The 16,570-nt window shown below is 43.8% G+C and overlaps 1 protein-coding gene across 1 annotated transcript in view; it reads left to right on the top strand.

The window, feature by feature from the left end:
- The window catches only part of PAPLN (papilin, proteoglycan like sulfated glycoprotein), a 65,840-nt gene that overhangs the window by 28,626 nt on the left and 20,644 nt on the right, over nt 1–16,570 (top strand). Inside the window, exons 3-11 of the mRNA XM_026078772.1 lie at nt 6,496–6,611; nt 8,006–8,066; nt 8,353–8,455; nt 9,407–9,537; nt 9,879–10,002; nt 10,779–10,859; nt 12,064–12,236; nt 12,837–12,960; nt 14,091–14,217. Coding sequence (XP_025934557.1) covers nt 6,496–6,611; nt 8,006–8,066; nt 8,353–8,455; nt 9,407–9,537; nt 9,879–10,002; nt 10,779–10,859; nt 12,064–12,236; nt 12,837–12,960; nt 14,091–14,217 — 1,040 coding nt within the window. The remainder of the gene's footprint in view (nt 1–6,495; nt 6,612–8,005; nt 8,067–8,352; nt 8,456–9,406; nt 9,538–9,878; nt 10,003–10,778; nt 10,860–12,063; nt 12,237–12,836; nt 12,961–14,090; nt 14,218–16,570) is intronic.

Here is a 16,570-nt window from a genome sequence, read left to right as displayed (position 1 = left end):
TTCCCCATGCTGCGTGCATTGGTGTACAGGCATTTCAGAGAGGTGATTGAGCATGCAGGTTTCCCAGGAGGGGTAGAAGAGGGTCCTCCATAGCCACATCCCATGCGCACTTCCCTGGCTGCATTCACCTGCTGGAGGCATCCTGACTTGAGCAGTCTTTTGCCAGCTACCCTGTCACTATAACTCTCCCCTTCCCCCATCTTTCCTAGTTTAAAGCCCTCCTTACCAGGTTGGCCAACCTGTTGGCAAAGACGCGCATGTCTGGGTGTATATACTAAGTGTCTGCCAAATCTATTCTTTATYATCATTTCTATTAATTTGTCTAGTAGACATTAGTTTTACAGGATGTGGGTTTACAGTTCCTTGGGCTACCCTGGGATCCTTTTGTAAGTTGGTGTCACATTTTCCACTTCACAATTATAAAACACAAAAGTGGTTTTAACTGAGAGACTTGCCTGCTAGTATGTAATACTTTAGCCCTTTCAACCTAGAGTTCTTTTTAGGTCCCTTGGATAAACAGCTGCTGGTGACTTCATACTGTTTGTTTTGTCCACCTTTCCAGAATAAGTGTGTGGTCATAACACTTTCTCACAATCCCTTTTTTTGTGGAGTTGTCTGAATGTCGTCAATAGCTTCCATCAGGAATGCAAAGAATTAATTTAACTTCTCTGCAATAGCCATATCTTCTCAGAGTGTTCTTTTTACACCCTTGTCAGCTCCAGACCCCACAGAGTCTCTGGATGGCCTTTCATCCCTGATAAGCAACTGTATCTGCCCTGGCCACTAGTCATCCAGCAAGCACAGTCCAGTTAAGCAGGATGCGTCTGGTTCTGTAGTACACACTGCATCTTGCCCTGCAGACAGGAAGGTATGGGATGTGGAAGGAGCCMAGTACACTGTGGAATAGCCCATAATGAGGTAGAAAGAACTCGGAAAGCTGAGGGGTGAACAAGGGGTACATGAGAAAGAGATGTGAATAATGAGGGTGTGGATTAAGTGGTGAAGTATTATGGGGAGCAGAAGATGTAGGGGAACTGATGGTTTTTTTTGTTGTTGTTTTTATTTATTTATTTATTTATTTAGTGGGCATATCAGAGGGAATGTGTTAACAACCTGGGGCTATGGTTGTGGAGGGAAATGGAAGGAGAGAGAGACACACAGTGAGTGAAAACCACAGGCCATTAGAACTAATAAAGCCCTGTTTTTTCTCCTCTTTGTGAAGCAGATTGTCTTAATAAGATGCTCTTTTCTTCAGTACCATTTTGTATTTCCGTTCCTGCTGTCACCATCTTGTTCACTCTCATTCTTGTAGTTCTTGTTTTGTTCAAATGCTTTTCTTTGATTGCTTATTCATTATTCATTAAAAAAAGGTACTTGACACTCTTCATCGTCAAAGCTGTTTGCAAGCCTGCTGTGTCTGAGCCAAGATCAATGGTTAAGACAATTATCAAAAATACCTTGTTCATATGGCACCAATTCATTTATTTTTTGTTGCATTTTAGGCTAATAGCATAGTTGGGTACAGATGGATTTATCTGGAAAATGTATCTATTGGGATAATAGCAGTTGTCATATATCTACATTATAAATCTGTGAGATACTGAATGTTCTCAGCTCCCTTTCAATTAAGTGTGAGTGTTGAATGTTACATATCTTGCAGGGCTTAGCTATGCAGAAACATCATAGGTGGTCATCAGTGTAATACTGCATAGATTTTCCTGATATAGAAAGGAAAATGAAATAGTTCATGTCCTGAAGAGCACATGTTCTGGAAATATACTCAGGATGAATTGTTTTTGTCGGGGCCCTGAGGGGGTCCGTTGTACTGGTATAGCATGATGATTTGTTGCTGCTTAACTGTCTGGAAAGTCATCACATAGAATCACAGTATAATTCAGATTGACTACTGCTTGGCCATCAGAGGTGCCCAATGAGTAGGGAAACCCTAGGTGTAAGTACTTGGCTGGGATTTAGTTTGTTTGGACCTGTGGTTGCAGACTTTCACTTCTCACTTTGGACTGTAAAATTAACATCTGCTTTGATAGTTTTCTAGCAGTATTTGGGTTGCAGGAGAATGATTTTCACTGGCTCATGAGTCCAGATTTCATTATATAGACCTTGTGGATCACTGCTTGCCTTTAATGCATATCTGGGATGTACGTTTCCCTGTCTGTGTGTAGTTTCCTAACCACCTCATCAAACTGACTGAGAAGTCCTCCAAGAGCACCCTTTAAAGTATTCCTGTGTGCTACTAATGTTTTTTTTTCCTCTAAGTACCATTCATAGCTCCTCTTCCCATTCACATTTAATATACAGAAACACATGTTATATAATATGTATTTTATAGTATATATTATACAATCTAGTGCTTTTTTCCAGAATTCTTGTGTTTGTATTTGGGTGGATTCCACTCTGCTACMTACTGGAGTTGTCTATGAAGGTGAAGTCTGGAGCTCTAGTGATTCAGAGGCATAGCTTATTTACTTCCTGGTTACATCAGATACAGTTGGCAGGATAACAGAAGATGCCACAACTCAGTGAGCAGTGTCTCTGTCTAGGAATTGATGAAAGCAATGCACTGTCCATGAAAATGAAACCACTGACTTTCTAAACCTTTAGACAACAGCAGCCTATCTACCTGTGAGCACTGAGGGCATGTGGTGCCAGGGTCATGTGCTTCTGAAACACCCCTTCTCTCCCTTGCCATCGCAGGAGGTATACATCCCTGTTGTCTCAACAGACAGAAGAACTAGACAGAACAGTTAGGCCTTACCTGGCGCTCTCTTCTGGAGCTTTCAGTAGTCAAGTAAGATGGCTGTATGCTTTCTCTGACTTTTCCTGATATGTTAAAATATATACTTATTGCAGATAAAGGAACTACATTTTTTTTACACATGCTTAGCTGAAGGGGGGACAAAAGTGGAGCAGAGTGAAACAGTAACCATGATGAAGTTGTAGATTTTTAGCTCCAGGGTCCAGCGGGGACTGGGATTTAGTCATCCAGGCTGACAGTAGATAAAAGCATTCCAGAGTCTGAACTGAGCCAAAAAAAGCTGWTGGGACAGAAACTAGCTGATAGCATCGAAAACCATCTTATTATGAGATTATATAATAATAGATTTCTTATTTGTTATAAATATGCAAGTTTATATTTGCCTGCATGTACATGCACACAGCTATTGAAGTAATAAGCACTGTGCATAGACTTCTGAATGTGGGAGTTGAGCCCTTAGTAGGAAATTCCTCTGACACTCTACAGCTTTGGAAGGATTCCTCTGGCTGATGCTCCTTTTGGGATGTACCTAAATGGAACAATACTGAGAAAATTATTGCTGCACTCTGCAGATGCATAAGTCTTACAAGAAAGAGTCCCTGTGGATTTTGCTTTCCATCGAAGGAATAAAGGATGCTACTTCTGTAGCAGGGATATTAGAATATTTATCACATTAGTGTTTGTCAGAGAAGGGCTTTCTATCCTAATTGCTTTCCAATAATCTGACTTTCAAATGCTTCTCCTTTGGATTTTTATCTATGTATTTTCTTCTCCCTTCTGCTGACTGAAAGGTTCCTTGTTTCCAGGGTAAGTTAATACTGTTCCTAAATCAGTCAGTTGATATAAAGGAATAAAACTGCAGAGAAACAGAGTGGTAGTATGTTTCATTCTTTGGGGAATAAGGGAGGAGGGATTACAGAGGGGAGAATTAGGGGCCTGAAAAAAAAAAACTAGAAAAATAAGAGTCCTTGCTGAAAGCTAAAACTCTATAGACAGGATTACTTCTGGAAAACCAAATGAGAATGCAGAAGACAAACACCAAGCTGAATATTTGGAATGGAAGAATGGGAGAAGAGTTTGGCAAAGGACCAGGGAGATGCTGACTTGAAAGAGAGAAAGTATGTGGAAGCAGCTGTAACCTGGGCAGTGCCATTGGTGAGCAGAGTGAAGGCAGAGTTAGTCTGAACCAGAAGACTCATCCTGAAAGATTTTGCTTGCAGAGGTATTAGAAAGAGTTGCACAAAACTTGCATGAAGGAAATTGAATAGTACAGGCCCAGTAGAAACAGCGCTTCATATTAGAGCAATGTAAGTAATAGCCAGGCAGTATTTTGGGTGACTCTGCAACTAGATAGTTGTGCATGATTTGGTAACAACTGCAAAAATACAGTAGGATGACATCTCTGACTGTGTTGCTCTGCCAGCAGCAGGAGAATTATTCTGTAAAGGAGGGTGAGAGAAAGAGAGGAAACAAAGTTGTAACTCAAAGACTTATGGTCAGACAGGGAGTATGTTAGAAAATTACAAAACAAGGGACTATTAACCCACACGTATTGCCAGTGTGTTGCCAGCATTGGAGTCATTTGATAATTTATTAGTCTAGCTCCTATTTCTAGCAGAGAGCTGGGTGTTTTATGTAAAAGTGGTTATCAAAGTGAAGTGCGAATTATGTTCTTCTTAAAGGGCCATGTGCCTCCTCTGTCTATAGGCCTTGGGAAGTGAGCTGGGTGGGTGGAAAGTGCAAGCAGCAGTAGCGTTATTATGCCTGCTGTGGTGGTTTTTCTCCGTTTCTAGCATGTTCCTCAACCCCAGGAGAAAACACATAAGATGGCATTTGCTAGCTGGGTGATCATCAGGGAGTAGCTCACATCAGGATGCGGGGGGGGGGGGGGGGGGGGGGGGGGGGGCAACAGGAGGGAATGGAAACAGAGCACAAGCAGGGAAGTGTGGAAAATGGGGAACAGGGATTGCCCTACGCAAGTCAAAAGGGGCTCTGTGAAAATAAGGGATAGACTGGGAGCCAGACCCAGAGTTTATGACGATCTGGGATATTGTGTGGGTGGAAGGGAGTTAAACTACATCTCAAGAAAATTTTACCTTTTGTATTCAATAACTGGTTGTGATTGCATACCAAAATAACAACCCTAATCTGAAATAACCATGTTAGGATTGGCTTCCCTGAACCAGCAAGCAGTGAAGCTGCACTGCAAATAGAACCTGACATCTTGAAGTGACACCAGTTTGCAACACCCAGTGCTTCAGCAGGAACGGACCCTTGGCGTGCAAGAGAAGAGAGGCCTGAATTTCCCAAGGACACATGTGTTGGTCTCACTGCACAGGTGTTGCAGTGACAGGATACACAGGGTTGATAGTCTTTTGTTGTTTTTTCAGTGCATAACTATATGTAATCTGCAACCAGATTACTATATAGATTCATGTTTAAAATAATGGGGGGGGACAGACAACTGACTAAGTTCCCAGACATGCAGCTATCTTTGTACTCCTCCTGCCAGAGCAGAAATATGGCTTGTTGTGGTCCAGGGCCTGGGGTCTAGAGTCATGTAACCATAAGCAGCAGGCATTGTGGATTGTCATATGTCGTCAAATGAACTTCACTGCTTTCGAGCAGACTGTTAAAGCTAGAGGGCAAAGGAAATGAAGGATGCAAAGACACAATTCCTCACTTTTCTGAGTCTTTCTGTGCCTGCCCACTCTTCATTACCTCAACAACCTTAATGCCCAAATAGTATGCATTACCTTTTCAGCTGTACAACATATATATGAACAGCCCTACAGGTGCAGCTGCACAGCAGATGCTGTTTTGACAGTGTCATTCCAGAACTCCAATCTCTCCCTGTGTAATCCTGCATTTACCTTCTTTTTCCAAATGGAATTAATCTTGATGCATCTTTGCAATTATCCTTTTTTTCAGGATATTGCTATCTTTTACACTAAAGCCCCATGTCCTGCTATATGTGGATCCCATCAGCATCAGTAGGCCTTATTTTCCTGAAAACGTGATGTTTTATATGCTTCCAAAACAATGTTCTTTTGGGTGGTTTCATTGCACTTGTAACTTCGTATCCATATTATCGTGCTGGTTTCTCTTAACATCAATGTCCAGTCAGACTTTCTAAATACAAAATTAATTAAGGCTGTCGCTGATGATGGCCTAGACCTTGACCTCATCATCAGACACAGTTGGGTAGGGGAAAAATGACCATGTATAGAATTTTGTTGCAGTAAGAAGTGTGTTCCAGGGATTTCCTTACTGCTTGCTTTATTTCTCTTAAGTATCTGGCCTGGAGTCAAGGATTTGAGGATAAATGGCTCCATTGATCTGGTTTGAAGTGGCAGTGCTCATAGTCCGTGGAATAACGGTTTAACTCTACTGCTTCACTGGGAGGGAGATGTTATCTGCTGTCAGATGGTTATTCAAAAGTGCTGAGATTCTCTCTAGGAATAGACAAACAGTTTAAGAGAGATTACAAAGCTGGATGCGCTATGTAGCTTCAGGAAGCTAATACTTCCAGTTATTAAGGCTGGGCTTTTCTGATGTTCTGTTCTCTGCCACCTTTCCTATTAGGCAGCAGTACAACCCAGCAACACAGTCTCTTTTGCAAGAAAACAGATAGGAGCTCTGGATCATTTTCATTGTTTTTTCCTGTGCTGCCATGTCTATTTGATATGTCTGCTTTTTTTTTTTTTCCCCCCTCTTTACAGGGTCCCAGGATAAAGCGGCAGTTTGATGTCTGGGGGAGCTGGGGGGAATGGGGCGAGTGCAGTCGAAGCTGTGGTGGGGGAGTCAGTTTTCGGCAACGGCGCTGCTATTCCCAAAGGTGAGGGGTACCCTCTCTTTTCTTTTTTTAAATGTGTTTTTCTGTCACTGAGCTCCTGTACATATGGTCCAAGCTACATCCAGAGGCAAGTTGGTCTACTGTTTATTCCAGGAGAACAGGTCATCTGAGTTCATTTGGACAGGATCCTCAGCTTCAGTCTGTTCACTGCTGTTTTGAATAGTGCTCTTGTCAACATGTCTCTGCATTGGCTCCTGTGCTAGAATACAGTGATTTTTCTGAGATCTGAGACTGTGTARTCAAGAGAAGCTGTGTGATTGGTATAGCAGCGGGTGTTCGATCAAGTCCAGTGTATGCTGGCAGGCCTAGGGGAGAGTTCAGGGCAGTAGGTTTCTCTCCTGAGAGCCAGTGGCTGCGCCAAGAGTTTCTCAGGCTTATGATTCTCAGGAAGGGAAAGTGTCCCAGAGGAAATGGAAGAGAGGAGACATCTTGAGCAGTGTTAACACTGTGCCATCTCATTTGCAGCAGGATTAGGTGCAGTGAGGACAGTGACTGGAACTGCACCTGTTGGAAGTGGTGGACCTGAGAGACCCTACTATGGATAAAAAACAAAACAGGGGGAAAAAAAAAAGCGCCAAAGTTTCAATACCCTGAAAAAAGCAGCCTCTTTATGTTTAGAGAAAGGAGAAGGAGTTTTCTAATACAAGAATCCAGAGTTATTCAGCACTGCTTCTCCCCACCCAGAATAAGAAAATGTCTCTTCTGAAGGCTGCCCATCGTGGTATACACCTGTGTCTTGGTGCCAGGCCAGAATCCCTAAGGGCCTGTCTCTCTGTTTTTGGAGTGCTGAAATGATAGACATTAAAAAGGAAGCAACAGTTGTTGRCTTTTCAGATCCATTTCCTCCCTAGCTGTTACTCTGCATAATGCTCAGCTGGAGACATTTGACTGGAACCTAGATAGTTGCACATTTTTTTCATGAGCATGTTTAGCTCTTCCCACCGATGAGTCTGGTGTGTGTGTGAACAGCAGGATAGGTGATGTGCCTACCTATTCTGAATTGGCCACTGTTCTCCTGCTCACAGCATGTTTCTGGTAAGGATGCCTTAGTTGTGCACTGGTAGAAGGCTGAACAAAGAACAAAAAGCTCTGCTTCCATTATGTGGTGAGAACATGGCCATGGGAAACTGAAGAGCTAAACTGCAATAGTTCCTGGTGCATGTCTCATTTGTGCCAGAACACATAGCAAGAAATGCACTAAAAGATGCCAGCTTGCCTTCATACAAAAGAAGCACATTTTAGTTTAGCACATTGAGGTTCAGGGAACTGTGTGTTTTGTATGCTCAATGCAAAGGTGATTTGTAGTGATTACTGTGAAACAATTTTTTTTTGGGAGTATTCTTCAGACAGCTTCATGTTGCTTTTCTGTCTTTCAGGACAGAAGGTGGTTCCAGTTGCAGTGGACCAACTCAAAGCTATCGCTCATGCAATATTCAGGTACACTGCTCAGTTTGTGCTCTGTTTCTTGTTTTTGCTGTCCTGTTGTTCCTCTTCTCAAACATCATCATTCTTGTTCAGAAGTAACATGCCACTGTTAGCTCTTCTTTCTCTGGCATCGCTGGTGAATGCTATTTGACAGTACCACTCCAAAAGCAGATTGGTCCCAGGCTAGGATTTGTGCACCTGATTCTGTATGGGAATCAGGAGGGATGCTTTTTAGTTGTATACTTAATATTCCTCTTTTTCATAATGGCCCAGTGCAACCTTTCTCTTCTTCAAACAGAGCTGCCCAGAAGGTTCCCGGGATTTTCGGGCAGAGCAATGCGCAGAGTTTGATGGGACAGAATTCCAAGGAAAGAAATACAAGTGGCTCCCATATTATGGAGGTAATGACAAACATGTACAGTTAATTTTCATCTCTGACTATCAACAGTATGTTTTGAAGTAACTTAAATGTGTTTGACTACAGTATCCTAGCAGATTACTTCCCTAGMTGGAGTGGCGGGAGGGGTTTTGGTGTCGAAAAAACCTTTTTGCCAGCAATAGAGCATTGCTACCATTAAGACTCTAGATGTGCAAACCAAGAGACACCTCCCATTACAGCAATATGTAGTTGTCTCTTGTAATGGCTTTTCTTTCAGAAAYGTTGCTCAAGATAGCTAGAACTGGCTGCAGCGAAGTCCTAAAGTCTTAGAGAAGTAGCATATCTGCAGTACCTGTATTTTTCAATATCGCTGAAMGAATATTGACTATGGTACATGAGAAACTGAAATGTGTGCAATTAATGAGTGTTTCAGAAAATGACATGTCTTGCAACTGGCCCACACTTTCCTGAGGTTCCTGAGAAACCAGTTCAGAAGGCAGGTGTAGAAACCAGAGGTCCTTGCTTTGAGCTTTGATGTGTTATCATTCAGATTGCTTTAACAAATTCTGAGAGATTTCAACATGGATTGAAAATTTTGCTTGCTGGTTGTTCAGATAATGGCTCCCTTGTGTTCTGCACCAGCACTTTTTCTCACTCTAGAATACCTTGTTCTCCATGGGAGCATAAGAACAGCCCTACTAGGCACAAACAAAGGTCCACCTGGCCCAATGTCCCATCTCCAACAGTGGCCAACAGAGGTGCTTGAAGGAAAAGGATGAATACCTTTTCCCAAAGTACTTTTTCAGCCCCCAGCATTTCGTGGCCCAGGAATTTGCTCGATATCTGCCACCTAATATCAGCCCACCCTTCTGTTTCTGCTCCTGTGATCTAGAACCAGGCTCCTGATGCATTAGTAAGCGCTTAGCCATACTATATAATGTGCATTTGTGTTTTTTTTTTCCTCTCCTACCAGCAACCAATAAGTGTGAGTTAAACTGTATTCCCAAGGGAGAAAACTTTTACTACAGGCACAAGGAAGCAGTGGTAGATGGGACTACATGTGAACCTGGCAAGCGGGACATCTGTGTAGAGGGAGTCTGTCAGGTGGGTGACCCTGTTGCTTCCTTTCTTTACCATCATGTCTGTCAGTCTTTCTGGTGCTCCTCTTTCTTCTAGTTGGCCATTCATAACACCAGAAAAGCAAAACCATTCAGTTTCTGGGGTGCYGAGGAACATGTGGGCAGCATTCATCTGTCTGTCTCTGATTTGGGATAGAAGGTGCTAGCTCTGTCCTTCCTCTGACAAACCCTTCCCTGCCTTCTCCTGACTTCCCAGACTCCCTAGATTCAGGTTTTCTCTTTGGATCAGTGCAGCTTATGTCTCTTTATTCCTTCTTTCCTCCCTCATTATGGTTTATTCACATTGAGGCCCCTGTGCTCTGACAGGCCGTTGGCTGTGATAACATGCTGGACTCTGCCAAGAAGGAGGACAAGTGCCTGCAATGTGGAGGAGATGGCAGTACCTGCTATAGAGTGAAAGGCAATTTTGATGTAGCCAGCCTCCCCAAAGGTACAGATGTAGATAGTTCGGGCAGGCAAGAAGGGGAGAGTTAAACCTAAATGCAAGCTGCTGTAAGGGCTGGTGGAGATACCTGCTTACATGATTGATGTAGGCAGGCTTGGATGTTCACTTGAAGAGTCTAGCTGTATGGTATCTGGCTCTTTAGCTGCTTTAGTATTAGAAAATGTGTTCATTGCATTACCCTGGGAATCTCTTCCTTAATCTCGATACAGACTGATATACTTCCCATGCTGCTGATATCTTTCCCTGCTCAGTCTCCAGTAGATGCTATAAATGCATGATATGGATATAGCTACATATATCCTTCATAAAACTCCCCCTGTCCAGTGTCTTGGCAGCCCCACCAGGTTTGGTGCAAGGCTAGAAATGGGACTAGAATCTGCATCTTCTACATTTTGCCAGTTTTGAGCAGTTTCACGATAACTGCACTGTGGTCAAGTCTCTGTGTTGAGCTCCAATATGGTACTTAGAGAAATAACTAAGATTTTAAATTCTAAAAACTAGACTTGGTACTAATGCCTGTGCTTACTCTTCTGAGGTGTGGTTGCAACTTTTTGTGCAACCGGACATGGACTGGGCCATGGATAGTTTTGGGTGAAGCTATTGAGAATGCAGATAAAGTGACAGCTGAAATGCTTCAAGCCACCATTGTAAAGCTCATCCATTTGTTCAGGCACCAATGAAGCTGGGAGCATCTTTGGCATAGAATAATGACTGTGTGTCACACAGTTAGATATTGAATAATATCCTTCATTTTTCTTCAGGCTACAGTCAGATCTTCATCATCCCCATGGGAGCCACCAGCATCCACATTAAGGAGGTTATGCCCAGCAGGAACTTTCTGGGTAAGACTGACATCAGAACCTGTGTTTCAGTCCATTTGGATTCAGTTCAGATTTGGTTTTCAAACACACTGGGCTTTGGGATGTTTGCCTTGAGGTCTTGACCTGGCAGAGGAAAGAACTCTCTTGAAAATCAGGGTCTGAATATTGAGTACCCTTAAAATGTTAGGGATGCTCAGTTCTGGGTTTCGGGTTTTGCTCATTCTCTCTTCTGTGATCGTCATGGTGTTGGGTGGGGAATAAAAAACCCAACCACGTTCAGACTTCCTACCCGGAAGGGAGTCTTGCTGATATAGCAAAATTTGGTATGAGTTCTGCTGTTTGGTTGGTAAATGCAATCCCCAACTCCTCCTGCCACCTAAAAGTTTCAGCTTCTTTTCCCTATAGATATCTTCTGGGTATTCTTCTGTACAATCTCAAACTCTGGGCATGCTGCGAAGGACAAAAAGGAAGGGGCAATGTCCTTGTCTAGCTTTCTGGGCAAGGCTGAGGAGATTGCAATGGTGAAAGTGAATACTTTTTTGCTTTCTGACCATTGTCCAATGCTTTGGACAAATAAGTCTGGTGATGTTTTCCTTTGTGTATTACTGTATGCAGCACAAAAGTCTTTGTCTTCTGAACAGAACATGTGATGACCAAGATAGTAGTACAGAGGGTGTGGTGTGTAAATGCATCTTAACATCTGACACAGGCTGTGCCCCAGTGGCTAATGGAGAGGAATGCAGAGACAGGGCTAGAATCTGCTGGAGGGATTTGGCTGTGTGGTGAAAAAGTGCTTGGTTTGCAGCAAAGCCTGTCAAGAACCACTGTCTGAACAAGGAGCCACCCCTGGCAAGAGAGCATTAGTGGGGGGACAGCACTGTCAGAAGATGATCACCTTTATTTGCCACGCCTGTGATGCAATGTTGAGCGAAAACAGGAGTGTCCCTCTTGAGTTCTTATGGACTTCTTTTGATGCATGAATTTTTGCTATGTTAGTGTATGCTGCTGTGTTAGCTTGTGGTCAGTCGCAGCTCAGAAGGTTGCAATACTGGTGCAAAGGAGCTAGGGTTCAAAAGGCTGAGCTGAGAGCTCTGTGGATTGCTGATACCCTGAAAGTCTAGGGCAGGCCCTGTCACATGGTTTCTAGAGGAAATGATATCCAGGTGTCAAGTTATAAATGTGTTAATTTCTTACCTTTTCTTCTGTGGCGTATGGGTTTGTCCAGCTGTCAAGAACGTGCGAGGGAAGTATTATCTGAATGGGCATTGGACAATCGACTTCAGCCAAGCACTGCACATAGCTAGCACAGTAATGCACTATGATCGTGGCTCAGAAGGTGATCTGGCCCCAGAACTCCTCCATGCCAGGGGCCCCACCACAGAACCATTAGTCATTGAGGTAAGTGACTGTACCTGCCCCCTACTGATATGGTTGCTCTCTCCCTTTTCAAAGTTGCCCTTGCTTTGTGCAGAGAAAGTCTGTCGGTGTGGACAGGGTGGGGAAGACTCTGGAGGAATGACTGGGCTCCGGGCAATTTTATAAGGTTGCAGGCCCCCAAGCTACAGCAGGGTGCTTTTTTTGCAGAAATCATACTGCTTTCTTCTCTGGTTCTGTTGCCCAAAAGAAGCAGGGCAAGGCTTGATTCCTGCCTCTTCCATTGGGTTCTGAAGTAAAAGATAGAAGAGGAGAGAGCATCCAGCATAGAAAGGGGTTGGGGCAGGAACTGCTTGTTATAGCGTGTTGTAGGCCAGGCCAGGATACCTACTGTTACAGGAGCAGCTAGATCTTCTGGCTCTGAGAAAGATGAATGCACCCTTCTCTGGAAAATGAGATGCTCTCTAGAGTATCAAGGAAGGCAAGGAGAAAATACAGCACAGAGAATAATTACTCCCTGAACTGGAGAGAGACAGGTCTGCATGAACCCTGAGGCATGGTGGGCAAATGCTGTGAAAGAGAAGACTGTTGCTGTTTTCTTGACTTTATCCCATGCTTTCATAGCTCATCAGTCAGGAGCCAAACCCAGGGGTACAGTATGAATACTACCTGCCAGTGCAAGGACCGAGCTCAGGTTACAGCTGGAGCTACAGTTCCTGGAGTGAGTGCAGCTCTGAATGTGGAGGAGGTAAGGGACCCTGGTCTCTGGCGGTACGCGGTTTATATACACTCCCTGCAGGACCGACACTATGTGACTGTGTGCTGCCCTCTGCAGCTGCTTCCCAGCAGTCTTCTGCTGGAAGACAACCTAGCACAGATATCTGCAGGAGACAGCTAATGTTTTGTCAAAGGAGGGTCACACAATGGAGTCACAAGAGGACTTTGTCCCTTGCCTTGTCCTGTCTGGTTTTTGATTTCTTATTCCTCAAACTTTTTACTAGTATCTGTTAATACTCTTCATAGTTAGCCTTTGTTTTCTTTTATTCTGTTTCAGTTCTTTATATTGTTTTCAGGCCTTTTCAACCACTTACTTTAGAGATCCTCCCCAAGCTGACCTGGCCTACATAACCGAGTCCCATCATTCCCTTCTACCATAGCATGGAAGATTCCCTCTCTCTAAGGGGATTGTCAGATCTCTTGGGGTGTCGCATCATGTTCGATTTACATCTTCCATGAGCAGAGCAATGGATTTTAAGAAAAAAAAACAAACCAAAACAAATGAACAACTCCCTCCCCACCCCACCCCCACAAACACCCTCCTAGCTGGTCAGTCTGCAGAGTTCCTACCTGCCTCTTCTTGTCTTTGTGCTGATGGCCATTTCAATAGCTTTTACAATATTGTGGTTTTAGGAGCTGGYGTTGTCCTCGCTGGGCACTGTTATCTTGTAGGAAGCAAGAAGAGTTGCATTTTTCTCCAGTGTCTAGTCTTCACAAGACTGACCTCCTGGGTCCAACGTCTGCTCCCAGTTCTACTGCTGTATACTGCAAACACCAAGCAAAGCTCCTTAATAAGCAGTATATGCATATGGTACTTCCCTTGTGAGTTAGGATCCACTCAGATCGCAGGAAAATGCTCCTCAGCTAAGAGAACTATTGTGTCTCTTTTATTCTTCCTGTGTACTTGCATAATGTGGGGAAGCATCGCTCATACATTTAGTAACAGGCCAAGAATTGCATCTGACTGTTTTCTGGGTGGGCTGTAGGGGGGTGCGGATTCTGCACTACTTTAGGAACCTGTCTTGGCAATGCCAGTGCATTTCAAACCTTGTCCTGGGTGGCTTGCATTGATSAGAATATTCTCTTGCTCTTCTCCTTTAGGTTTTCAGTCGCGCTTGGTATTTTGCACCATAGACAACGAAATTTATCCTGACTATATGTGCAGGAATAAACCACAACCAGACAATAACCGGACATGTGGCCATCAGKCTTGTCCCCAGACCAAACGGTGAGATTTCCTTTCCTCTTCTGGACTCTGACTTCTTCCTGAGGTGCTTTCAGAGCCAGGAAAAAGAATGACTGTCCCACCACTCCTGCCCTCCAGCATGGTGCTCTCCAAGGAAATGTTTCACTTACTAGAGAAAGCCCAAGACAAAGGCAGGTGATGATGTCACTGTGATGAGCATTTCTGTATGCACAAGGAATGGGCTTGATACGTCCTGTGTTTATTTCATAGACCAATTAAATTTCCTTTCTGGCATATGATTGTGGAAGATGGTCTTCTAGCCTGAGTAGGAGATAGGAGACAGATTCTCTGGTTTTCATTCTCTTCAACTGGAGCCTGAAAAAACAGGAGCAGGCCTGATCTGGTGTCATTGTATGTCATTTCTGCATCCCCAGTGTCCTGGCTCTTAGGGAGGACTGAGCCCTGCAATTTTTTCCTTCTCTAGCACTTTCAAACTCCTTTACCCAGCCATTTCCATCTTGTCCCTTGCTGACATTGCCTCACAGCTGGCTTCACTTAGTTCTTATATGAGCATCCAGAACTGTAATTGGAGCCCAAACTGTGTATCTCACTGCATATCTAACGGGTTTAGTGGAGGCCCGTGAGCGTGTTGTTGTGGGGGGAGGGCATTTGGAGACMTGAGATCATTTTTGAATACATGGTAGCCTGTAGCTACTTGCTTTAAGTCCCTAAATCCTTTGTTCTGTGTATAAAGGACTTCTCGCATCTATCTGCCGCAAGCCTGGAACCACAGTGGAGCACAGACCTCTCAGATGAAGAGGTAACAAGAAGGAGATTACAGAAAGCACAGGAAGGCAGCTGGTCTCTTTTGCTCTCCACATAGTTGACCGCTGAAGCCTGTGGGAATGTGGGAGCTTTCCTTTTTGGCACTAGTAGTAGTGGTGGATGGTGCTTTGCTTTTGATTCTTGCCTGTGAAAATGATGGTGGAGGGTGCTGGCTGGCAGCTTTGCTTAGGTGGTTGTTAGTGCTCCTGATAACTTGACTCTTCTGGGACTGAGAAGGGGACAGATTCTTCATAGCTTTTAGCTTCTTATGCTGATAATTGTTGCTTTTTCTCTGGAATCAGGGTGGAGAGGGGAAGGGCTGTTCTGGAAGATTTTTGCTTGGTTTATCACAAAAAATGAAAGAACAGAAAGGAGAAGAGAGCATGATGGATTTGGGCTATTGAAACATTGGCCAGGATGCCAGAATGCCATGGCAAAAGTCTCCAAGTTCCTCAGCTCTTCTTTTTATGGCATGGGCTCTACAGCAGGCAGAAAAGTGCCTACATGCTGTGCAAGTATGTGCAAGGATGTGACGGATACAATGCTACAATGTCCACTGAGGTACTAGAAGTAAAAAAGATTAAAAGGTAAACAGTTTTCCTCCCAGTAAGCTGCTAATAGCTTTGAACTTGCCATGCTTTGCCCTCCAAGGAGGGCCTAATCCTTATGGTTGACCTTGCCTTACAAAGGGCATAAAACAGGTGTGGAAAAAGATGTCTTGAGTGGCAGTTGAAGGAAGCTGTAGGTAAGTCCATCCAGATGTTGCAGTCTTTCTAAAACCTTACACATGCTTTACAGGAGGCASAATAAGTTTTGTTTTTTGGTTTTGTTTTATCCTCACTGGAGCTTCTGCAAAATCTTGATCAATTAATTTGTTTTGAATCCTGCAACTAGACTGCTCTGAATGGCTTTTACTTGCTGTAGTTATTCCCTTTCCAAAGGCGCATCTTATTTTATAGCAAAGGAAAGAAACACGTGGTCTTCTCTTGATGGAGTCTGCTGTGGGGTTTCTGGTAGTGTATGAATGTGGATTGGTTGGCTGAAACTCAGTTTAAGTAGGATGGTGAGGGCAGACCAGAGAAGCAGCTAGAAGACTGGGGGAGAAATTATGAGTTGTCTTCCCTCACTGACTGGGGCTCACCTGACTGAAAGGGGAGGCAGCATCTGACAAGCAGGTCACCATGATGTCCATCCCCTCCCACCACCAATGCCTTTTGACTATGTCCCTCTCTGGAGTCTGGAATGAAACATTATGTTGTCACTGAAGCCCAGCTGTGTAGGCTGTGCTCCCAGCCACCCAGGCAGGACTGAGACACAGGAATAGACAAGGGCAGGGATTTTAGCATCCAAACAGTGTGACTGTTTTGTGGACCTTTCCCCTTATGTTAGTAAGGGTGTATCACTTCTGTGACTGCTTCAGCAACCAAACACAGGCCAACATCTGTTTAAAGTTTTTTGGGCTTTTTTTTGTGCTTCTGTTAGCTTCTGAATTTAGCCAATGGAAAGAATAAACTAGCTTTCTACTGGCTGTCAGTGAAAAGTTCCAAAGCACTTCTGAGGACATCTGGCA

This window comes from Apteryx rowi, unplaced genomic scaffold (genome assembly GCF_003343035.1).
Source record: "Apteryx rowi isolate R43461 unplaced genomic scaffold, aptRow1 scaffold_488, whole genome shotgun sequence".
Taxonomy (NCBI): domain Eukaryota; kingdom Metazoa; phylum Chordata; class Aves; order Apterygiformes; family Apterygidae; genus Apteryx; species Apteryx rowi.
The sequence above is the reverse complement of the archived record's forward strand: the minus strand, read 5'-3'. Positions and strand labels throughout refer to the sequence as shown.